General features: G+C 36.6%; 1 protein-coding gene and 1 long non-coding RNA gene across 5 annotated transcripts in view; one reads left to right on the top strand and one right to left on the bottom strand.

Annotated features, from left to right (window-relative positions):
- Positions 1–243: 243 nt before the first annotated feature.
- Positions 244–22,724, bottom strand: part of LOC128582293 (uncharacterized) — a 40,179-nt gene continuing 17,698 nt past the window's right edge. Inside the window, exons 2-4 of the long non-coding RNA XR_008379022.1 lie at positions 3,037–3,154; positions 1,068–1,197; positions 244–274 (exon numbers count right to left, since the gene is read on the bottom strand). This is a non-coding gene — a long non-coding RNA (uncharacterized LOC128582293). The remainder of the gene's footprint in view (positions 275–1,067; positions 1,198–3,036; positions 3,155–22,724) is intronic.
- Positions 15,997–22,724, top strand: part of CABCOCO1 (ciliary associated calcium binding coiled-coil 1) — a 124,004-nt gene continuing 117,276 nt past the window's right edge. For 2 of the 4 annotated variants that reach the window (XM_053586043.1, XM_053586045.1), the window contains exon 1: positions 16,040–16,118. In XM_053586043.1, the coding sequence (XP_053442018.1) occupies positions 16,053–16,118 (66 nt within the window). In that variant the 5' untranslated portion in view covers positions 16,040–16,052. Of the gene's footprint in view, positions 16,119–22,724 lie in introns of all 4 variants that reach the window. The other 2 variants (XM_053586044.1, XM_053586042.1) reach the window with 2 other exon arrangements.

Raw genomic sequence — 22,724 nt, 5'->3', positions numbered from 1 at the left:
TAGAGAATACTCACACTAATTGATAATGACATCATGCTGGTATGCACATTACAGTGTAAATGAGGCTTCCAGACTCATTTATGGCTCTTTTATTCAAAGTTTAGTACTTATTGCTTTTTTTCATGGTTTAGAAGGTTCTTCTTAAGGCTCTGGGATTACTTATTCCTGCTGATGTTGCCCCTTGGAATTGGACCAAGAGCACCAGTTTCTAACAGTACTTTAAAAGAGATGCTTACCAGCAATGAGGTAGAATTGAAATGGATAATGGAAGCCACTGTATTGAAAGAAAATAAGAGAAAACGCATTAACAGATTAATCCTTGTAGCCATTTGCTTTATGAGAAGTTGAATTAGTCTTTGCATCAAAATGTAATATCACTTTCTATGCTTTTTGTCTGAGTGTGTGTGAAGACAAAGCATCCGAATGTAGCTTTGCTAATTACTGACATTTTGAAAAGTGGTTTAAAATCCACCTCAAACATAAGTGAGCTTAAATGACTTCTCACTTAAAAATCTATAACCAGCTCCATGAACCCATATTTGTTTGTTTGTTTGCTTTTTACAATCCTCATCTTTAGCTACTTGGCCATTTCAGTTATTTCCCAGAAATGACAGAGTCAAACTCCTGGCCTCAAGTGATCCTCCTGCCTGGGCCTCCCAAAGTGCTGAGATTATAGGCATGAGGCACTAAGCCTGGCCTGAAATGATGGGCTTCCTATATGACAAAGGAGTTGAGATTCTAGAATCCTAGGGCAGACTTTCTGACACCAGGACTTACCACCCCCCTGTATCTACCTCACGGTACACTGTCCCTCCTTAGAAAACCATGATCTCCATTAGTTGGGAAGACATTGGTCACATTAAAAATTCCTTTCTTCCTTGGCAATCCTCATTGTCTCAGTAATTGGATCTTTGTACAACAATCAACTCAACCTAGACTAAAACCCCCTTGCAGTTTCAACAACAAATCTAGGAAGAAAATACAGAACTCTGAACTTCCCCAAAGTGTTTGTAAAACTGAGGACAGACTTAGCAAAACCTACAAGGAAAACAATGCTTGATACATACCAATTTTTTCTTGGTTCATATTTTTGATGATTCACAACAAGACCCAATGATTTCCCTATGTCTCAAATCCTTCCTTTTCGAAGAGCTCTTGTTTCTAGAAGCTTCTGCTATTCTCTTCAATACTAGAGAGCTGGAGGAAAATTAGAAAAATGCACAGTTGGCACCCCAAGGTGGATGTGGGAAATATTTTTTTCTTTTTCTTTATAAGTGAAGTTGTAGAAAGTTAATCAATCACTCACTTGGTGGTAAATTCTTAGGTGCAACAAGGCTTACTTTTGCTGAGTTTAACCCACTAATAAGATGTCTCTGTTTAAAATAATTACGCATTATATACATAAATCATAGCCGGTAACACACTGCCTAGGTATTGCTCGTCTATTACAATACTCGTAATGAGGGAGGGAGGGAACCACATGTATTCTGAATTTCAAAGAGAAATTCAGTTTTTTTAAAGTGTAATATAAGCTCTACCAAAATGAAGGAAGAAAAAACCACTTCATTACCAAAAATAAATTACTGAGATGTAAAATTGGGATCGGAAATGATGGAAACATTAAGAGAAGTAGACTGTGATGATCTCACCAAATGATATCACTGGAGTCATTTTTCAGTGCAGTAGTAATTTGGCAGAGGAATAGTCTGACAGTAGCTGTACATTTTGCTTAGCTGAGAGCTTCCCGGGTAGCGGAATACATCACGGGATTGAAAGCATTCAGCTTTGTTTTGCAATTCACAATTCAGCCCAGGTGGGCCACTATTACACAATAACTATGCAGCTGTTAGTATCATTGCCTAAATTGCCCTTCCTTTTTAAAATTTACAGTATAATCTACTCAACCAGTAGATACTAATGTCCAAAAAACTCGGCTCTTATTTACCATTTACTCCTTGTAAAGGTCCAAAATAACTAACAAATCATTCTCAAAGGAATTCCAATTATGCTGCTTGTTCCCTTAAAGAGTATAAAGAAGTAAAATGTCAGCATTGTGTGTAAGAAATAAAGTACTTGCAACACCTGCTAACAATACATACTGTATAAAGCACTTAGCCTATAATGTGTTTCTGGAAATCATTTCAGAAATTTACAAACATCATTTTTGGCCTATCTTCCCACCATTGTAAAGACCCTACCATATGCTACAATTTTTAGCTGAATTGCCTAATTCTCTATTTTTGATGTGGGGGGGGAGAGTTAATGCTCATAAAAATTAATAGCTTCTGCCAAAACTTTCTGATCCCATTGAAATCATTCATTTATTTAACTGATCGTGTTTGTCTTCATCCAAGAGCTGTTGAGCACATTCAAAGAGCTTTGTTCAGTCTGACAAAGGATAAGTACAACATGTGTTTACTTGTTTGTTTTCAAGGCTTTGAAAACCCTTTTTCTTTTTAATGTTCTAAGGGCTTTCAATGAGAATAATAAATTAAACAAATTAGTGGACTGAGGACAGAAAGATCAAACCCAAGTGTATCTATGATTTGTTAAAATAACACAGAATTATAGTTTATATATTTCACTGGAGAGACTGACAGCAGGTTAAAAAAGGCCCTTCCCCAATATGTACTCTTATAATCAATCTTTTAGGCAACTTTTAGAATCTTTCAGTAGAAAAATGTTTTTCTCATCAAATTTCCACAATAACATGTTTAAAATTAGTTCAGAAACCAGAAAATTTACTCATCTTGTCTCCTCCATATAAACATGTTCCTTCATTTTTCGTGCTAAAGGGGTTTAACAAGTATTTTTGACTAAAGTGCTATTTCCCTCTGACAAGGGCATTTCTACATGACAATAGTTTACAAAAAGCATATAAAGGTGAGGTACAGTAGTTCATGCCTGTAAGCCTTAACACTCTGGAAGGCCAAGGAGGGAGGATCACTTGAGATCAGGAGTGTGAGACCAGCCTGAGCAAAGTGAGACCCCATCTCTACCAAAAATAGAAAAATTAGTCATCATAGTGGTGCACACCTGTAGTCCCAACTATTTGGGAGGTTGAGGAAGCAGGAGCCCTTGAGCCCAGAAGTTTGAGATTGCTATGAGCTACGATGATGTCACGGCACTCCAGCCTGGGAGAGTGAGATCCTGTCTCAAAAAAATAAAGAAAAAAGCATATGAATATTCCCGACACAGCTTTATGGCTCCAATCTCTATGAGCAATTTCTCAGAATGTGTCATTAAAACATTATCTTTCGTGGGTGTGTATTGTCACTACAACTTGAACTTTACCTTAGAATTGAAAACAGTGTAACCTAAACATTTGCACCTTCAAATTAATTTAAAAGAAAAAAACAAGTTATCTAATCCTAATTCTGTTGTTTTCTGCTTCTCTGAAATAGCTTTTTAGTCATTAATTATTTATTCAATTTATATGAAATGTGTTCACTGCCCAAGGACTTCTGGGCTTTGCATAAAATTTAACCTAAATCCAACAACTAAAATCTCTCTTAAATTATAATGAAATTACCAAGTTAATGGAGCAGTGTAATCAAACCAAAGTTAATAAATATGGGGTGGCCTTAATAGATGCCACGAGAACAAATGTCAATAGATATTGACAATTTGCCATGGGAAAGGATGACATTTATTACGTTTATACTCTTGTTGTCACACATTTATTATTTTAATGGCCTGGTACTGAGGGCATTAGAACTACAGTTTGGGGCCTTATGGAAATAAAAGTAATAAACAATCTTCTACTTTCCAAAAGTGAGTTATACAGATTTAAAAAAAAGAATAGCACACATTAAAGTTCACCAGAGGGGTTAGTCCATCAAAACGCTCACACTCCCGCTAACACCCAGTGTGAAAAATGTGCCTTTAAAGTTTAGTAGAAAAAGAGAAGTCTAGAGGAGAGGTTTTTAAGTTATAAATATACTAGATGGTGGTTGTTATACCTTTTTGTGTCTTTTATTCTTCAGTGGGGAAAATAAACTTGTTGGAGTCTGCTTTTTGCAGGTAAGCATATAATCCTTTGAAGCACACATGGCTCTTAACTTCTTCTAGAAGCTTCTTATAAACATCTGCTTGCACAGCATGGACTGTATTTCAAATTCTGAATTCAAGAATGAAAGTGCTCCCCAAACTGTATGTAGAGCATCCCGAGCCCTTTGACTGAAATGTGACTCTGCCCTCGTCCCTGGGCTGGACGGAGAGGCGGCAAGCACGCACACCCGGCTAGCTACGTCATCTTTTGGTCTTACTGTTCATAAGCATCTTGTTTCTATGGTCAAAGAAACAATGATAAATTGCCAGGAAACAGAGATGTGTTTTTTACTTTGATTTTAAAAAAATTTTAAATCACATTATTGATTTACCAGTTTCATTAAGAACTCTGAAATGCTTTTAGCTTTCTCAGACAACAATTTTTGGTGACTAAGCCAATGCTTTGAAAACAGGATTTGGAAAGAAAATGATTTTCAAGGGAAAAATATAACAAATTTTTCATAAAGAATCACAAGTAATAAGTTGCTCTAGGAGGTCTGAGCATAATGGTTTCTGGGTAATTGAACTTTTTAAATGTGTTTTGTTTTTTTTTGTTTGTTTGTTTTTTTAAGGACTGTAGTAGATAGCTGTTGAAATGGAATGCTAGATGAATGCAAGTTTATTAGACCATTCTCTCTACTTTTGTGTAAGTTCGAACATTTCTATTAAACAGTAAAACAATTATATTTTATATTTATCATATTTTATATTTATATATCATTAAAAATAAAAAATTATATTTTATATTTATTTTTTATATTTGCAAAGTACAAATATGCAAAAAGGAAAAACTCAAAGATACTTAATATTTTAGTCAACATTCTTTAGTTCTTTTCTCAAATAAATACAAATTACAATAATTATACAGATAGAGCCATAAATGAGTATGATGCTGCGTTTATCTTACTTTGTAGTGCTCTCTCAGTTTATCATGAACAATTTCTCTAAAATGATACCACGACTACCTTCCACCTAGACAAGAAAGTAACCTGAGTTGTAGGTGTACAAGGGAGTTGAGGGGAGGGGGCAAAATTATGGAGGATTGGACGCAGGAGTGGCAATCTTAAACTCAAGGGAATTTTTCTTTACCATCACCATCCCAACAAGAACCCCCCGCCCCGAGTGACTCAAGTTCAGCCACCGGAAGCCTATGACTGAGTAATGATACTGCGGCATTTTTCATATTACTCCACTTCCCTTACTGGTACCTTTACAAAGATTAAAATAGGTGTGAGAAACACAAATTATTTTGGTCATTGGACTATTTTGGTTCACAAAAGGAAAACTATTCTTTGGTTTCATGTAAAACAACTATAGGTACAATCTATGCTGTGTTCTATTTCCTTAAGTACATCCTCCTTATCGCAGGAGAGGTGTTCTCAGACCCCGGTGGTGGATGTCTGAAATCAAGGATAGTACTGAGCCTTATAAATACTATGGTTTTTACCACACACACATGCCTATCATAAAGTTTAATTCATAAATTAGGCTCAGCATGAGATTAACAATAACTAATAATAAAATAAAACAATTGTAAATATATACTGTAATAAAAATTATGTGAATGCACACATGTGCTTTCATGCTTTTTCTTCCTCTCCCCACACCCCAAATATCATGTTCTATTTTCTTGTGGATACAAAAAGCAAAACCATGTATAAGGGGGCACTACGGTAGTTCCCATTTTAGAAATTCATGTTCGTGTTTTTATCATTGGTTCAAACCTATGTACCTCCCTTGCTAATCCAAAAAAAAATAATATCCAATAGGTAAATAAATATGTGTTAGATATAAATGTATTATCCACATGCTCTTTCAACATGTTGTTATTATAACTATAAACATATTTACTTATTATGACATATATTTATTTATAACTCAAAACTTAGCATAGTGAGGCTCTTTCAGCCATGTCAGTCTCAACATCAAATTAATTTCAATATCCTGACTTGGTTTCAGACTATTAAAACAAACGAAGCCCCCCACTAAAACCCCACACTTTACCTACATAAGTAATTGCAAATGGTTCAATAGTTAAAAAAAAAGAAAAGCACAACTTTCCTTGGTAGTCTCACGATACTTTTCAACTAAGTAATTCAGAGCTTAAAATAAAATCCAGGCTTAGTCACTAATGATATCCCAGCTTCTCAAATGTAAGTCAGGCAGAAAGCAACTACACCTAACAAACAGTACTAGGACTACCTTAGATATGACCTGGTGTAAACACGTCATGGGTTCCCTTGTTAATGAGTCCTTGGTTCCACTATGATGCCAACATGTAACTGGCAGATATACCTGACGCTACTGTGAGCTGCTACAATTTTAGATGAACAGGTGTGCTAAGGTCTGAATTATTTTAACATTATGAAAAATTAAAACCTTCCCAGCCAATGAAACATTTCTACAGTGTCCAAATGTACACAGGTGGAAAAAAATTTCACATCTGCACAAAGTACTTAACACATGGTTTGGCAGGCCCTCCAATATGTCAATATTTGGATTATAGTATATTTGAGTATATGCTTTTAAGTATAGTTTGAAAATATGAATAATAAGAGATGCTTAAGAAAAGCTCAGACTTCACCACTATACTACTCATCTATGTCACTAACAACCACTTGTACCCTGAAATCTACTGAAATTTAAAAAACAGACTAGTATGGGTGGCACCTGTAGCTCAGTGGAGTAGGGCGCCGGCCCCATATGCCAGAGGTGGCAGGTTCAAACCCAGCCCTGGCCAAAAAAAAAAAAAAACTGCAAAAAAGAAAAAAATAATAAATAAAATAAAATAAACAAAAAACAGACTAGTATCAGATCAAATCTCCATGGATCCATAAATACAGTTTGTACTTACACAGACAGTTTGCAAATGCCTGCTTTGAGACACAGTATAGCGGGGCATAACTTGTGTTCTCCATCAGACAGTCCTGAGTTTAAATTCTATCATTTCCACTAAATAGTTCCATAAGACTGAGTAGAAAATTAACTTCTTTAAACCTCAGTGACCACATCTGTTGTAAGATTTAAGGAACAAACGCACAAAAAACAGCCAGAATGCTAGTTATGATAATGATGATGATACGCTTTGCTCAACTGGCATCTTTGCTCAACTGGCCTCTCCTGAACACCCTATTTAAAAACTATAACATGCCCAGACTACCCCAACCCCGCACTTCTGATCTTCCTCAGTCTGCTCTATTTTTTCCCATAGCACTTATCAATTTCTAAACAAACTATTACCCATTAGCCAGTAGGATATGATTTCTTGTTTTTAAAAAGTCACGTACACTGTCAGCTCTTTGTAGATCTTCTCAGACTCACATTGACAAAAAGTCTTCAAAAACAGTAATTAGTGAGTTCTCTTATCGTGAAACAGAAGCCAGGTTTATTAACTCCCTAGAATGGAATTTCTGAGAGAACAGAGAATTTTCATCTCTTCTGTTAACTACATGATTAGAACTGTAGACTTAGGACCCATTTTCAGTGATTTTAGATAGCCTTTAAGCATGGAGAAAATTCCTTTTACTCCATTTTCTGTTCCTAATATTCAGTATAGCATTTTGACCAAACACTACTCAACAGAGGTAGAGTTAGAAGCAAGGCTTTAATGCGGAGTCTGTCTCTCCATGTATGGATACAACCCAAGACAGTTGCACCGGGGACCCGCCATGATTTAGGGTTCCAATAGGAAAGAAAGGAACAGCTACTTAGGCAAAGAAGGGAGTTATTGTTTACAGTATCTTCCACCCAGCATACCCTGTCGCCAGAGAAGAATAAGTAGAATTATTCCAACAGCTTCTGTGTTCACAAGAAAAATAAGTCATTTCTCGTCCAGTGAAGGTGGAATCAGCAATTCTGCCAAAGGGTTCTAGACCATGCAACAGCAATATGGAATGAGAAGCTAATCCTACCCTGTTGTCTCTGACTGTCCTTGGACCCTGGGACCGCTGAGCTCTACCACTTACAGAATCCACTGAGTAGTGTGACTCTTCTTGAGCATAAGCTAAGATTTGATGAGAGGGATGCCACATCAAGAATTTCCAGGCAAGAGTTACCTCCAGTTTCTTTAATAATCTACAGTTTAAAACATGTCTCCGCTACCTAATCCAGCTGTTGAATGGCAAGCAGGTGGCATCAGTCAACTCTGCATCTACAGCTGTGGCATCAATTCTTTTAAGTCTAATGATCCAATGGAAAAATAAATAGTAAAAACAATAATGTCTCTTCGGAGTGCCATTTGTTACAAGGTTGTAGGTCTCAAAGAGGACACTGTCTTGGTGACTCTTCTACCAATTAGCAGGGTAATTCCAGCACAAAGAAGAACCTACTGGAATGCTGTGAACTAATTCCATATTGACCTCGCTCCTAATGACAGCAGTGGCATCTGATGTCATGGTGGTTTCGACTCAGCTTTTCTATTTGACTCCATTTGTCTCCCCAAAATCTGACAGTCAATTCTGTTCTACCATCCACTTCTCCTCCCCTTCTTTTTTCCCTCCAATCTTTTGTTTTTCTGTGCAAACATTCTAAGCTTATATGCTTCTTAGCATAAGAAGCTATTTAAAATTTTTCTCAGAACCACTAATGGTATCTGAAAATAAAATCATTTTTCCCAGGGTTCCTTTGCTGGTCAAAAATCTCTCTCATCAGGATTCCCTTTGCTGCCTTGCACCAAAGCTACTTCTCGCTGGATACCAGGGGCCATGGGCTGGGTCCATAACAAGCATGATGTGACTATCATCAAATAACAGGGTGGAAACCAAACATGAAACACTGGTAGGCTATGATGTCAAGGTAAAGATATATCACATTTAACATTCTCATGCTCTTTACAAACTTAGTTTCCCAGTACATGTAGAAAATCAGTTTGTCCCCCTCAAAAAGGAATGACTTCTATTATATAAAATAATAGATGGCACACAGATGCTTTGCTCAGCTTTGAGGCACGAGAAAAGCATTTTATCTGCAAAGGAGGCACATGGATGGACTTTTCTGTGACATAGAAAAATAGTATCTAAATTTTGCCATCTAGTGTACTAGAACCCAAAATAACCATAGCTACAAGAATACTTTCTATTGATTAATCTCTTCCTGCTCACCTATTTACGAAATGCTTACTGAAGCACTATAACAGCTGCTGGGGAGGGTGGAAGAAATTATAACTATAGCTTCTGATGCTAGTAAGCAGAATGAAGCTGTCCCTCCAGCAAGGCCTTGCAAGGCACCTAAAAAGAACTGTTTCAGAAATATAAGCCTGGCAATGTGGTAATCCTTCATTAAAACTTCATTTGAGTTGCAAAAAGATTTTCCATCTTTAAGAGTCTCCTAGTAAAAAATAAGTACCTCCCTGTAGGTGCTAAGCCATATCATCTCATACTGTAGTTATTACTATATACCCAGGTTGGTAACCTGCCAAAAGTAAAGCACGGGACAAAGCAGTGATTACTGAGAAGTCACTGAGATAGGAGGCAGAGGGGACAAGAGGAGAGGCACTGAGTGGGGAGATAGAGAGACTCCAGAGATAAATGTCATCTACTCAGCCAGGCTCTTGAGTGCACCACACGGCTGAGCTAGCGTGACATAGCTGTACAGAGTGAGTGTGGAATCCTAGGAACTAGTTCAAACCTGCAGCAGTCTGCCACATACTTAATCACGAGACATTAGGTCAGTTACTTTGGCCTTCTGAACCTCACTGTCCTCATCCGGAAAACACCAATAACATTTCTCGGTGTGATTCTGATGATAAAATGAAGTAATGCATGTTATTTCACTTTCCTGGAATCATAAACATGCATCTACATCAGAAATGTTTAATTACAGTAATACCGTGTATTTGCCAAGCGGATATTCGGGTAGTGAATGCTTTGGGAAATCATATTGTAATAGAATTTTTCAGACATGAAGCTTCCTTAGAGATTTCCTAGTGGCTTTAAAACTTTTAAAACTCAAATCCTTCCTTCTAACAAGATTTACAGGAAAAATATGTAAAACAGATAAAACTAGAATTGCTGTATTTCAAAGTGAAGGAGGTGGTCCTGAGAGGTAGTGCAGAGAAAAGGGCAATATTGCTTAGTCAAGGAACTTTCTAGAATCTCCCAGAGGAGGATTCCTAAAAACGTTTTCAAAGACTTTTCCATTAATTAGGTGGCACCCAGTGACTTTAGGCAGTTTCAGAAGAAAAAAAAAATCAATGAAACTATTTGATCATCCATATTTCACAAATTTGGCATGTAGAACGAATTTTGATTTTTTTCTTTGAAAAATTCTCTACAATTAGCTCAAACTCTCTATTTAAATATTCTGCTCTGTGTCTCAGGAATTTGGGTCCGTGTGCTTTGGTTAACATTCTAGAAACAGGATACAATGTTTTTTCAGCTTAAGTATTTTCACATAATATGTATGTCATTGGTTAGGTTTGTTAACTTGTTTTTTTGCATCAAATTACCAGTTCACAAATATATATCAATGACTTAAGTGGTTCACCGAAGCATAAAAGGAATAATGAAAATACTAAGGTAACTATTATAATAAAGAAAAATTTGTAAATGGAATTAATTAACAAGACTTGCATGCAAATACAGATTATAAATCTAAATGTGCTGGGACAAGTGAAGCTGTGAACACACCAGCAGTTGCTTCTCTTGGGTGAGTTCCTCCTAATGTCCAAAGTCATAATATACAATTACATGGGATGGAGTTTCATTGAGAAAGGTCAAAGTTCCAAGGCATGATCGGCAAGAAGAAGGAAGCACTGTTCCTTCCCCCACACTCTCCATCCCCTATGGGCAGGCATGCCGGGGCCCAGAATCTGTTCTTTTGCCTTATTATAGGGCAAGTTTTAAAGACCTTGTCAACAGGGGAACTTGGCATTGTAAAGTTAGGATTTGGAGAAACAACAATCTATACAAGTTGTCTGTGACAGCCAGCTGCCCAGCACAGGTTGCATGGGTACTTATGGCAACACCAATCCTAAGGGTTTTTGAGCTTGGGTACAGCCCCCTTAGTGGAAAATGGAGTGGGCTGGGCTGCAGCCCTACCCATATAATCATTCAGGAAATTCACACTGAGTACTCAGGATCACTTACAGACAGACCTGCTCACTGCACAATTAAGTAGTTAGCAATAATAATGGTGTTGAACAAGCCAGGTACAGTCTTTCTTGTTTTGACATGTGCCTAGGTACTCACAGCTTGCGCCTATAATGCCAGCACTTTGGGAAGCTAAGACAAAGTATTATCTGAGGCCTAGAGTTCAAGACCAACCTGAGCAACATAGAGAGACCCTCTTTCCACTATAAAAAGGTAGAAAAAAAAAGTTGAACTGGGCATGCTGTCACGCACCTGTGGCCCCAGCTACTCGAGAGGCTGAAGCCAGAGTATCACTTGAACCATGGAGTTCAAGGTTGCAATGAGGTATAATCAGACTACTGTATTCCCACCTGGGTGACAGAGCAAGATCTCATTTTTAAAAAATAAAAAGAAGTTTTAGAGTTCAGTTTTGTGGATCAAAGTCTTAGCAGGAAACAGATGACACAAATGTGGTAACCAAGGAAAGCTTAGCAAAGGAGGTATTTACAAATATGTGGGTAGCCATAAGGGAAATAAACAAGGAGACATGATGCTTCCCAGGGATAGCAGCAAGAGGTAGCCATAACCACCAGGAGGCCTGAAGGCACAAGAGGAGAGACGGGTCACCAAAGCCCAGAGAGAGATGGCTGTGTAGAGGCTGAGGGATAGACGGTAGCCTTCAAGGCCCTTGGTGCCTTCAAGGCCTTTGGTGCTGGAGCTATGCTAGAGCTAGAGTTATGCTTGTCCTGTCATCCTGCAGAGAGGGACTGGGAAGAACAAATACCTGACTTCACCCTTACACCCTCCAACCCCATGCTGATGCTCCCATTGATGAGTTAGAGGCAAGGAACGTGGCAAATCCAGCTGTCTGATCATGGAGCCCATGAAGGCTAGCCTTGTAGGGCATAAGACCCGAGGGGAAGGGTAGACATGGAGGATGTCTACACACCAAGGAAGGAAGGAACTGGAGGCAACCCTTGACAGAACAGCTTTAGCAGAGCAAAAGTGATAAGAGACTGACCGCAGGGCATGGAATGGGTGAGAAGTGAGGATAAGTGAGAAGATACTTTTTCAGTAAGCTGATCAGGAAGGAAAGGAATCATTTACAAGATGATCTGAAAGAGGTCTTTGTAGTAGTAAAAGACACTATTCTCTGGTTTGGAAAAAAAGACTTAGATTTTTTTATCTGAAGAATAAATTAAAGGGAGTGACTGGGGAAGGAGCAACTAACAAACGGACTCCAAATGGAGGAAGATAGAGTTTTTGAAGACAAGCAGTAGCAGTAGTAGTACAAAAATCATGTCAAAGTAGCACCAACTGTTGGAAATTGTGAACTAAAACAAAATCTTAACCCCTCTCACCAGCTGACTAAATGGACCCCCTCTTGGCCAAGGGGACCCCAGAAATACCCCAATATTGAGTAGCTGGCCATCAGAAAGATCAGACATGCTTTGCTGTGTCCCCGCCCTTCTTGTACATTGCCTTCAGAACTCATTAACAGGCCTAAGGCTGAATCACCTGCAGGTCATCCCTTTACTTAAGGGATCACTTGAGTCTATGTCCAGTCTATGTCCAGTACCTTGTCTCTGATTAACGAACTTCGTTATCTTGAAGTATTCCAAGCCTTGAGACAAAGCTTCATTTCTTCAACCAATTACACATCAAAGAATCTTTAAATCTGCCTATAACCTGTTAATGCCCTGCTTCAAGATGCCCTGCCTTTTTGTGCAAAATATATGCCTTCCACGCATTGATTTATGACTTTATGTGTAATTTCTGTCTCACCGAAATGTATAAAACCAAACTGCAACCCAGTCACAGCAAGACCACTTATGCAAGGCTTCTTGGTATGGTTCTCTGAGCCATAGTCACACATATTTGGCTCAGAGTAAACTTCCTGAAATTATTTTACAGAGTTTGGGTCCTCTTCTATTGACAAACTTATTACCCTACTCCGCTCTATAATAATTAGTCATTCTTAGAATGTATACCACTACTGTGGGTTTACTATATGATCTCCTAAGTGTGTTTTAATATGGTAAAACTTTGCGATGCTCTCACATATGAATTCAACACATTTTAGATTAAAATAAAAACAGATTTGAGTATTAGGTAAAGGTGAAGAAAACTTTAAATACATTTCAAATTGATTAACTATTGGAGTACTTTCTTTGCTAGAAATTAAATATGTATCAAAGAGGGAAAGCAATTACTTACAAATTAAATTGCTTTTTATCTTTTTTCATTATATATCTAAGAGTTTTAATGTATTTCAAGGCTAAGAGACATTGTGCTGTCTAAATTCCATCTGTACAATTATGAGGTCTCTCACAACTATTTAAAGGACATATTAGAGTTTTTCCAGGCTGGCTGATCTTATGATTATCATATGTGTCACTTAATAGAATGAAGACCTTAGCAATCACAGTATTTGAACTCCTAACATGTCATTAATCTCATTAGTGACATTATTTATTGTTGAAGAAATTCATTCATATTTGAAATGAGGCAGTGACATAGGAACTGTGAAGAGGGAAGCAGAAATACTTAGGCACCCTAAGAAGACAGCAAAAATCTACCTATTTGTATTCAATGCCCAAAATTGCCACACCAGACCAATAATAGCTATCATAAAATTATCTAGCTCTTTCCTAAGTGTTTCCCGGTATTTAAAAGTATGCTTTATTTTAAACATCCAATACTTGAATTATAAAAATACTCATCTTTGAAAAAAATATGATTCCATTCATAAAATGTGCTACTCACAGATTTGTGATTCTACAGATGGAAGAATTTTCATCCCACTTCAATTAATCAGTTCATATAATCAAACTACTCCACATTTCACTATGATGTAGAAAAAGTCACAGGTCTTTAAAAAAAAAAAACAACTATCACCTACAAGGCCCACGTGTTTCCTTTTCTCTTCCATCCTTAAAACAATAAACTAAGATAACAAATGGAATTTTGCAGGCTTTGGTAGGCAGCCTTTGTCTTCAAAAAGAGAAGACAGGAAGACTTAACTGACCTTTTCATGTAAGAAAGCATATCACCTACTGAGATTTCTCTTCCATGTTGGCACCTGCCTACAAAAGAAATGGGAGGCTAAAATGAGCTTCCACTTGTGCAAATTAAAAGCAATCTTCAGGCCAATGGGTTTTCAACACTATTTCTTACTGAGCAAAAAAATGTATTTCGTAAGATTAAATTACCTCCTCAAAACAGACTTTTCTAATAAATTATAACTTTCAATATATTAAAATGAAATTGGAATTCCTGCAAAATATTCCCCACTCCCTGAGGTAGCCCTCATGTTACTATTATTAATACATATAGGCTGAATTCCACTTGATGGAGTTCTCCATCTAGTTCTGGGGTCCAAAACCAAAAAGGGAGGTAGAAAAACCTAAAAACTGTCAAAATGGCAGAAAAATTAAAGGCCAGAAAAGTAAACCAGATCTTTGCAGAAATTTAGAACTACCATTTAGAGATACAAATGCTTAGTGCTTCACTAAACACTAAACTTAAAGAAAGAGGAAGGGTTCTTATGTGACAAAAGGTGACCAGCTATTTTCAGTTTCTTTGGAGTAGTGATCAGAAGGAAGCAATGAGAAAATTAAGCATTAAAACAAGCTTCCAAGGTGGTGGTTCTATTTTCACTAACTGAAGAAGCTCTAAAATTGTCTTTTTTAAAATGGACTTGAAAGACTTAAAAAATACTGTTGTGTTTACTTTTATATACTAAAAACTAAACTAGTTTCTTTAGGGGTGAAAATATCAGAAAATGGGGTACATTACAACCCACTTGAAAAGATAAGCTATACCTGTATGAAACTGAGACAACTCATACACGTGGCTGATAGTACACATGGTGTGCATAATTTCAATTGTGAAGCAATGTGAAGGAAAGGCTCAATTGTCACGAGGACATATAAAGCTAAGGTGTCACATGTGGTCAGAGACAAAGGAAAAAGAAGTACATGATGGAAAATTATCGTGTGGCAGCTGAGTACAGGATGGACTAAAGTCAGAAGCATATACTAATCCTATCTCACACTTACTGACCACTACTAGATGGACAGGACTGGTATAAACATTTCCATATATATTAGCATGTTAAATCTTCACAGTTATGCTTTGAGGCCCATACTGTTATCATCTCATTTAACAGGTGGGGAAACAGAAGCACTTAAAAATGCATGATTTTTATAGTAAGCATCTTGCATAGCAAGCTCCATGCAGGTAAATACAAGCAAAGTGCATTTCATTTGCAAAGCAGGGCTAGACTGCCATGAAATTTATCTTAGTGTTTTAAAATATTTATATGATTGAACATTTCAAACACAAAAGATTAAGATACAAACTGGACCTCTCCTGTAGCCAATCTTGATTCACCTGCTACATTTTCCCTCATCTCCCCTCCCCACCCCACCCCAACCATTATTTTGGAGTAAATCTCAGACTTCATATCATTTCATTATCACTAAATCCTTAGACATATGCTAAAAGACAAGGACTTTTTTTCTTCCAAGCATGACCACTATACTATCAGAATACCTTAAAATTCACAATAATTGCTTAATATGAAATATAATTCAGTGATCAAAGTTCCAATATGTCCCACCTTGATACTGAATGAAAACTTGCAATGAGTTGGCATAAGGCACTTTCACATACACCCCAGTTCATTTAAATTGCTATTTAAATTGCTTTAATTCCCCTCTTTCAGTCTTAAAGGAAGGACTTCTGCCCCTTCCGGACAATTCAGAGCTTCTGCAGTTGTCCCCTTCCAGGTCCCCCCGCGCCCACGACCAGGTCCCCATCCCCTTCCCAGGAGGGCGGGGGCTCTTTCCGTTGGGATCCGTTCCCGGACCCAGGACGCCGGGCCCGCCCCGGTTGCCTAGGCGACGAGGGCCCGCGTCTCTCCGGGAGATCATGGCGACGTCGCAGGCGACGACTCCCGGGGGAACGACCCCGGCAGGAACCACGCCCGAGTCTGAGGTACGCCGCCCCCTTCCAGTACGAGTCCGGTCCCCGCGACCACAGAGCGCCTGGCCCCCATACCCGCGGGGTCGGAAGGCGAGGTCGAGGCCAGTCCCCGGGGAGGCGCCCCCGCCTGGCCTGGGCGGCTGAGCGGCCTGGACGGCTGCGGAGCCCGGAGCCGGCTCCCCACCTACTCGACCTGGGGCGCCGTGCAGCGCGTGTGAGTCTTGTAAATTCTCCCACCAGGCAGGTCAATGCCCAAACAGCCTGGCAACCACGCGCTTCTACCTTCTCATTTTTTTGTTTGTTTTTTAATTTAAAAAGTAAAACAAGTGATCCCAGATTGTAAAACAGACTAGTCTCTTCTTCAAATGGCTTCTAATTCTATAATGATCACAGAATTGCTGAAAGGAAGTCATGGAGTATTTACTGTGTATTGGTAGTGGATTGATTAATAATATTAAAAGGCCAGGTTGTGTTATTTTTGCCATTTTTCTAAATAAATAAATATTTGATAGGAGACAGGGCAAAGGACAGGGGCTGGAAAATCAGGCTTTTGGTTCGGGCCTATCATCACGTATCATCTTGTCTTTAGGAGAGGCGTTTCCTTAGGACCCCAGGGGCCTCCTGTAGGTTCCTGCCAAGACTAACTCTTAATAATAAATGGGTTTACTCATGAAGTTATTATCCTGAGATTTTAACTAAAAAACACAGCTAGTTCCAAAAAATCTTTAATTCTTCACACACACAGTCCATCATATGGTTCCTAGGAATTTTTGTTTTTAGTTTGTTTTAAGGTTCTCAAGGTTAATAATGTTTGAATTAACATTGCTATGCTGAACTTTCTGACTTTCTTAGTTAATATAAACAACATTAATTGTGCAGAAGATGAGTATTAGTTGCAGTTTTATAAATGAAGAAACACAGCCAATAATTCCGTCTTGCACAGACATAACCAGGTGTCCCCTATTCAGAATAGATCTTTCCTGATTAACTACACAGAGACCCCTAAGGCATGCCAATTCTCATGTGAGCCTTTTGAAATTAGTATACATTAAAAGCACATTTTAATGTGATAAACTGGCTACTAAGACAGTTATTCCCTCGTGATCTCTAATGTAAGTAATACAACTTCAAAAGTAACATAGGAAATTTTCCAATTAAATACATATATACAAAAACTTAGCAGGAGACAACAGTTGTCAGTGTACGCATACACATACCCATGTAGATAATGTTCTTTCTAAGAAGACTCTGAACAATTTGGGCTCTTAATGAATTATACTAAAAAAGAAAAATCACTTTTTATAATGGTTAGGCCAGATGACATGAGGTAGTTGTAGACCTAAGATGATTATTCTTCCCTTAGGACTGTCAGCTTACACACTTGATAACTTGGAAGGAGCAAGTATTCCCCATGACATATATAATTCAAGTTATGTTCTGTTTCTTAGTTAACACACTGAAGAAATCAAGTGGGAGCTTGGACTCACTTTGCAGTGCTCATTTACTAAGAAAACAGGTTAATATGCTGCATAGCAGAAGCTCCATTTTCCATTCTAATGAAGGTAGAGTTCCTTTAGTTCCCCCGCAAGATGATTGATGTATAGAGCTGTGTCATTCATTAGAATGACAAGTCCTGCCTTCTGCCCATTTGTGCTGACTGGAGTTTTCAGAGGTTAGAAGGAAAAGATGGCAGGAGTCTCTCGTGGTTTGTTCCCAAGGCTGTCGCTTTTTAGGTTGATAATGAGAAGTTCTCAGATCAGATTCTTTCCCCAGAGTTGATCACCTAAGAGCTAATCCCTTCTGGTGTTATTTCTAATAAATTCTGTATCCAAATTGACTTAGCCAGTAGACCATGTAGTCAACTGAGCCAAGCAGTAGTGAAATGTTTTTTTTCTTGCCAAGTCTATCAGAAATAAAGTATGCTTCCAGCAGTCTGATATTTCCTATTTGTTATTTGTGGCCAATACTTAGAATAAATACAATTATCCCAGTAACATAGTAGGCAATAAATTATGATAACTAATTAAAATCATGAGTAGTCTGAAATATGTCAGAAAAGGTAGTTATCAACTAAAATCTAAATTCTGATCTATAAGAAACTGGGAACAAGCAGGCATGAGACGCAGATCCAGGGAAAGAATTTTTTCTGTGACATTGCAAAATTCCTGCTTGCCAACTTTTAAATTCAATATCCCAATTTCTTTAGTAATATTGGAGTGAATGCCTCCCTTTAAATGGCAAGACTAAACTTTTGGCAGATAACTGCATGAGTGTATAAGAACAGAGAAGAATAACAAAAAGCTGAGAATAAGTGTTTGATAGGTACAAATCTGTCAGTTTTGTACAGAGTTTATAAATGTATACTTAAAATTCATTATAAGAAACAGAGTTTATAAATGTATACTTAAAATTCATTAATCAGTCTTCTGTCAACAGTTTGTTCATAAACTGGCATTCTTAAGTTTTGCAAAATACTATTTGGGAAATAGTATCATGTAATGATATAAATGATATACTTAAAGGAAATATACTGCAACTCAAGTTAGAGATGTAAAAGAAAATGCAAGCAATTATTTCCCAATTGCTTCTTAAGAATAATGTCTTTTAAAGTTTTACCACATCACCTAAAGGGTAACATTTACTCAATATATTTGAGACCTTATCAGGACAGGGGAACATTCACATAATGTTCAATGGAAGGTGGTGTCAGTTGTCATAGAGATCATCAGCATGTCCAGGAGGCCATAAATAAATCTCTCTTCATTAGGTGGTCCCTACAGACTTTAGAAAATAGAGCCGCCCCCAGTCATTGGCAGGTTAGCCAGAAAACTTGAAGCTCAACTCCAGTGGCAAAATGATCATATTCCTGAAATACATATCAGTATCATTCAAAAAGTATTTATTGAAATTAGGAATAATTTAATGTGAATGACTATATTGTGATCACAAAGTGTGTAGATTAATAACTTGTGCAGGCTATGGGGATAATGCAAAAAAAAGCCACTTAAAATTTTGTGAAGAAGACAGTACTAATGAACCTCAAAATGTTAGTATACGTCATAGTATTTATCAGACACTGAGAACCTCCGGAAATACCAGCTGTAGGCCTGGAGATATTGCCAAAGGCTTAGGCTTGTCTTTCCTCTTACTGTCAGTCTTCAGGTTTCCTGTCTTGTTTAAAAAGTCCTGTTCTTTCTTCCAACTCCCTTCTGTCCTCCCCGGATGACACAGATCATGTTCAATTGGTTTTTTGTTTTACTAAAGTTAAGTCTTTACCAAAACCAGAATTTATTTTTGATAGAAATATTTTGTACGTTTGAAATGAAGATCTAATTTTATTTCCTTCTAGGTGAATCACGAATTATGTAAGTTTTTTTTACTAAGTAAACTACCATGTCCCTTCCCACTGAGAACGGACAGACTTATTAATCATGTTATACAGATATATACCAAGGACATAGAATGGACAAAGTAGAGCAAGAGAAAAGAGAATCCAAAAGTGTATATATATATATATATAATATTTTTATTTCCAAGATTTTATACAGTATATATATATAATTTTATGATTTTGGATCTTCTTTTCCACTGACTAGTTTGTCTATTCTTGTTTTAATATTGTACCATTTTATATTCAGCTTTAGTATCTAATTTAGAAAGGTCCTTCTCATTGTTTTTCTTTTTTGAAATGTATATATTCTTCCATAAGAACTTAAAATTTGATGGCCAGGCTTAGTGTTTCACGCCTGTAATCCTAGCACTCTGGGAGGCCGAGGCAGGTGGATAAGCTCACAAATTGGAGACCAGCCTGAGCAAGACTGAGACCCCCATCTCTACTAAAAATGAAAAAGTGAGGCAAGAGGATCATTTGAGCCCAAGAATTTGAGGTTGCTGTGAGCTGTGGTGCCTGGGCACTCTACCAAGGGTGACAAAGTGAGACTGTCTCAGACAAAAAAAAAAAAAAAACTTAAAAATTATTTTGTAAATTTGTAGAATAATCTCAGAGGTATTTAATATATTGAATTTGATAGATTAACAGATCTTTTATCACATCTCGTTTTTAAACTTTTGATAAATTTTTGTAAGTTCTTCACCTAGATATTATAATACCTTTGTAGTATATTTATAACCAGTGTAACTTAATCAAGTTTCACAATTTTCACTTCTAATGACTTTGTTGTATAGAGAAAAACAATTGGCTTTTATGTATTTATGTTATATAGAACCATATTACCAACTATTTTATTAAACAATGTTAGTAAAATGTCAGCTTTCTCAAAAAATGCCACCATGTCATCTTCAAAGAATTTTTAATTTTCTCACTTGTAATATTTATGCCACAAATTTAGTTTTCTTATTGTATCAGTTAGGACCTCTATAGTTTATTGAATTACAATCATGTTACTAGCCATTATCTCTTTTTAGTTCCTGATTTTCATGAGAGAGACTTTAATATTTCACCATTCAATATGATATTTGCTATAGATTTTGGCAAATAATCTTTTTCATGTTTAGCTACTTTTTTCTTTTACTGAGAGTTTTGCTGCTGAGTTTTAGTAAATGCCTGTTTATTATTTAAATAACTATGTAATTTGTATTATTTGATATGAGAATTATGATAAAGATGTTCATGAGAATCTATCCTTGGATTTCTGAAGTTAATTCTATTTGATCTTTCATTACACTACTGTATTCAATTTTCTAAGATATATTTTAATTATAATTTTTGCATCTGAATTCATTCTTTTTGGTTTGTAATTTTTTTTTTTTTTTTTGCTATTTAGGGTTTTGAGTATAGACTATGTTGGCTTCTTAAAAATGAATTCTCTAAGATGGTCTATAATTATTATACTAATATGGAATGTGTATGTTCTTTGTTTATTAGGTAGAACTTCAGGTATAAAACTATCTGGGCGTGGTGACTTTTTAGAAAGTACACTACAGCTTAGTTTCTGTTTGGCCAAGTTAATTTTCTTTCTTATTCCTGACCAGTTTGGATAATGTACATTTTCCTAAGAAATCAGCCTTTTCTTGGAATTTTCAATTTTCTCACCATTTAATGTGGCATATACTTATTTTTTTTCTTTGTTTTCTAATCATGCTTGCCAAATATTTGCCTGTTATGTTAATTATTTTAAAAAATCAGCTGTTGGATTTATTTATTTATTTTTAAGTATTGTCTTCTTAGCTCCATAGCAAGACTAAAGTGAAGTGAATGAGGTATTCTCATTGTAAACAGAATTTAGGGGATGCCAAAAAAACACAGTAATCAAGGTAAATTAAATTTTAGTGCAATACTTTACAAAATCAAAATAATGCAAAAAAAACTATGATGGAGTCCAATTTTAAATAAAGGCCAGATCTGTATTACAGATTTATTCTTTAGCCTCAGGCTCCAAGATGACTAAACACAGCACTGCTCCTTAGTTCATTTGTTTTCTGGCTTGAAAATATCCTTCAAAGGCTGGAATTTGTAGAGCAGTCTATGTTCTCTATGACTAGGAAACTCCTCTTTAATCATCAGTGGTGAAATCTATTATCTTCCATTCAGTGAACATTTATGAAGAGCCTCTTTTACATAAAACACCTAGTTCTAGTGATGCATACAAAGTTGTCTCTGAAAGCTAACATTCTAGAAGGAAGACACAGGCACAAATGTGCAATGTTCAGGTGACATTAGAAGGAAAAAATATCAGAGAAAAGATTGTCTGGCAAATAACATCAGGCTTACAGTTTTATTACACTTGGAATAACTGCTAAAATCCACCAGGTGGTAGAATAAAATGAGTTAACAGCACCATTTAGCTTACACATTTTCCACGTTAGAGATGTAATTTTATAGAGAAAGCCACAATTTTATATCCACATTTTCAGCCTATGTATGAATTTTCAATTGTATCTTTAATTTTTACAGATCAGAATGTATGTATTGAAAGACTTAATTTTTATCTATATAATATCCTTTTCTAGTGTAAGGCAGTGTATAAAAAAGCAAAAAAGAGGTCTGGTTTAAAATAGGTCCAGAAGTACAATTTAAAACAAAAAAGAAAACCCCAAGGCAAACTCTCCTAAAAGATGATTATCGTAATCCTCCAAATTTTAGTAAAAAATTAGACACTAATATTAGGCATCTTAACTAATTATTATTGTCCAAAAGGTTAAGATTATTTTATTCTTTTTCATACAGTTCTAAGCGTGACCTACTTTTCTCCTAATCCGGACCTTTTTCAAATCCAATAAATTGATCTGAATGTCTGGATAATTCACTTTTCATGTATATCTTTATTATTTATTAATAATGCAGCAAACTGGTATGTGTTAAAGCACATAAAAATGATTTTTAATATGAATTCAAATTTAAGTTCAATTGTCTTGCCTTAAGTTATATAATTAATCAGTAGTCAACCCATCCTGAGAGCCTGGGTTCATAAGTCCTGCTGCTCATCCAGCTTTGCTATCTAACAGTGTCATCACATGAGGAAGATGAATTCAGACAGTCTGTTAGCAACCTATGTTGACATGTCAGGATCTCAGAATTCTAAAAAGAAGCAAAAGACTGAATGACAGTCCCTGAGGAAGTTACAACCCAATGGGATTGATAGTATAGGAATAATTATA

The sequence above is a fragment of the Nycticebus coucang genome, chromosome 3, assembly GCF_027406575.1.
Source record: "Nycticebus coucang isolate mNycCou1 chromosome 3, mNycCou1.pri, whole genome shotgun sequence".
In the NCBI taxonomy this organism is placed as follows: Eukaryota; Metazoa; Chordata; class Mammalia; order Primates; family Lorisidae; genus Nycticebus; species Nycticebus coucang.
This window is presented reverse-complemented; position numbering and strand designations above follow the sequence as displayed.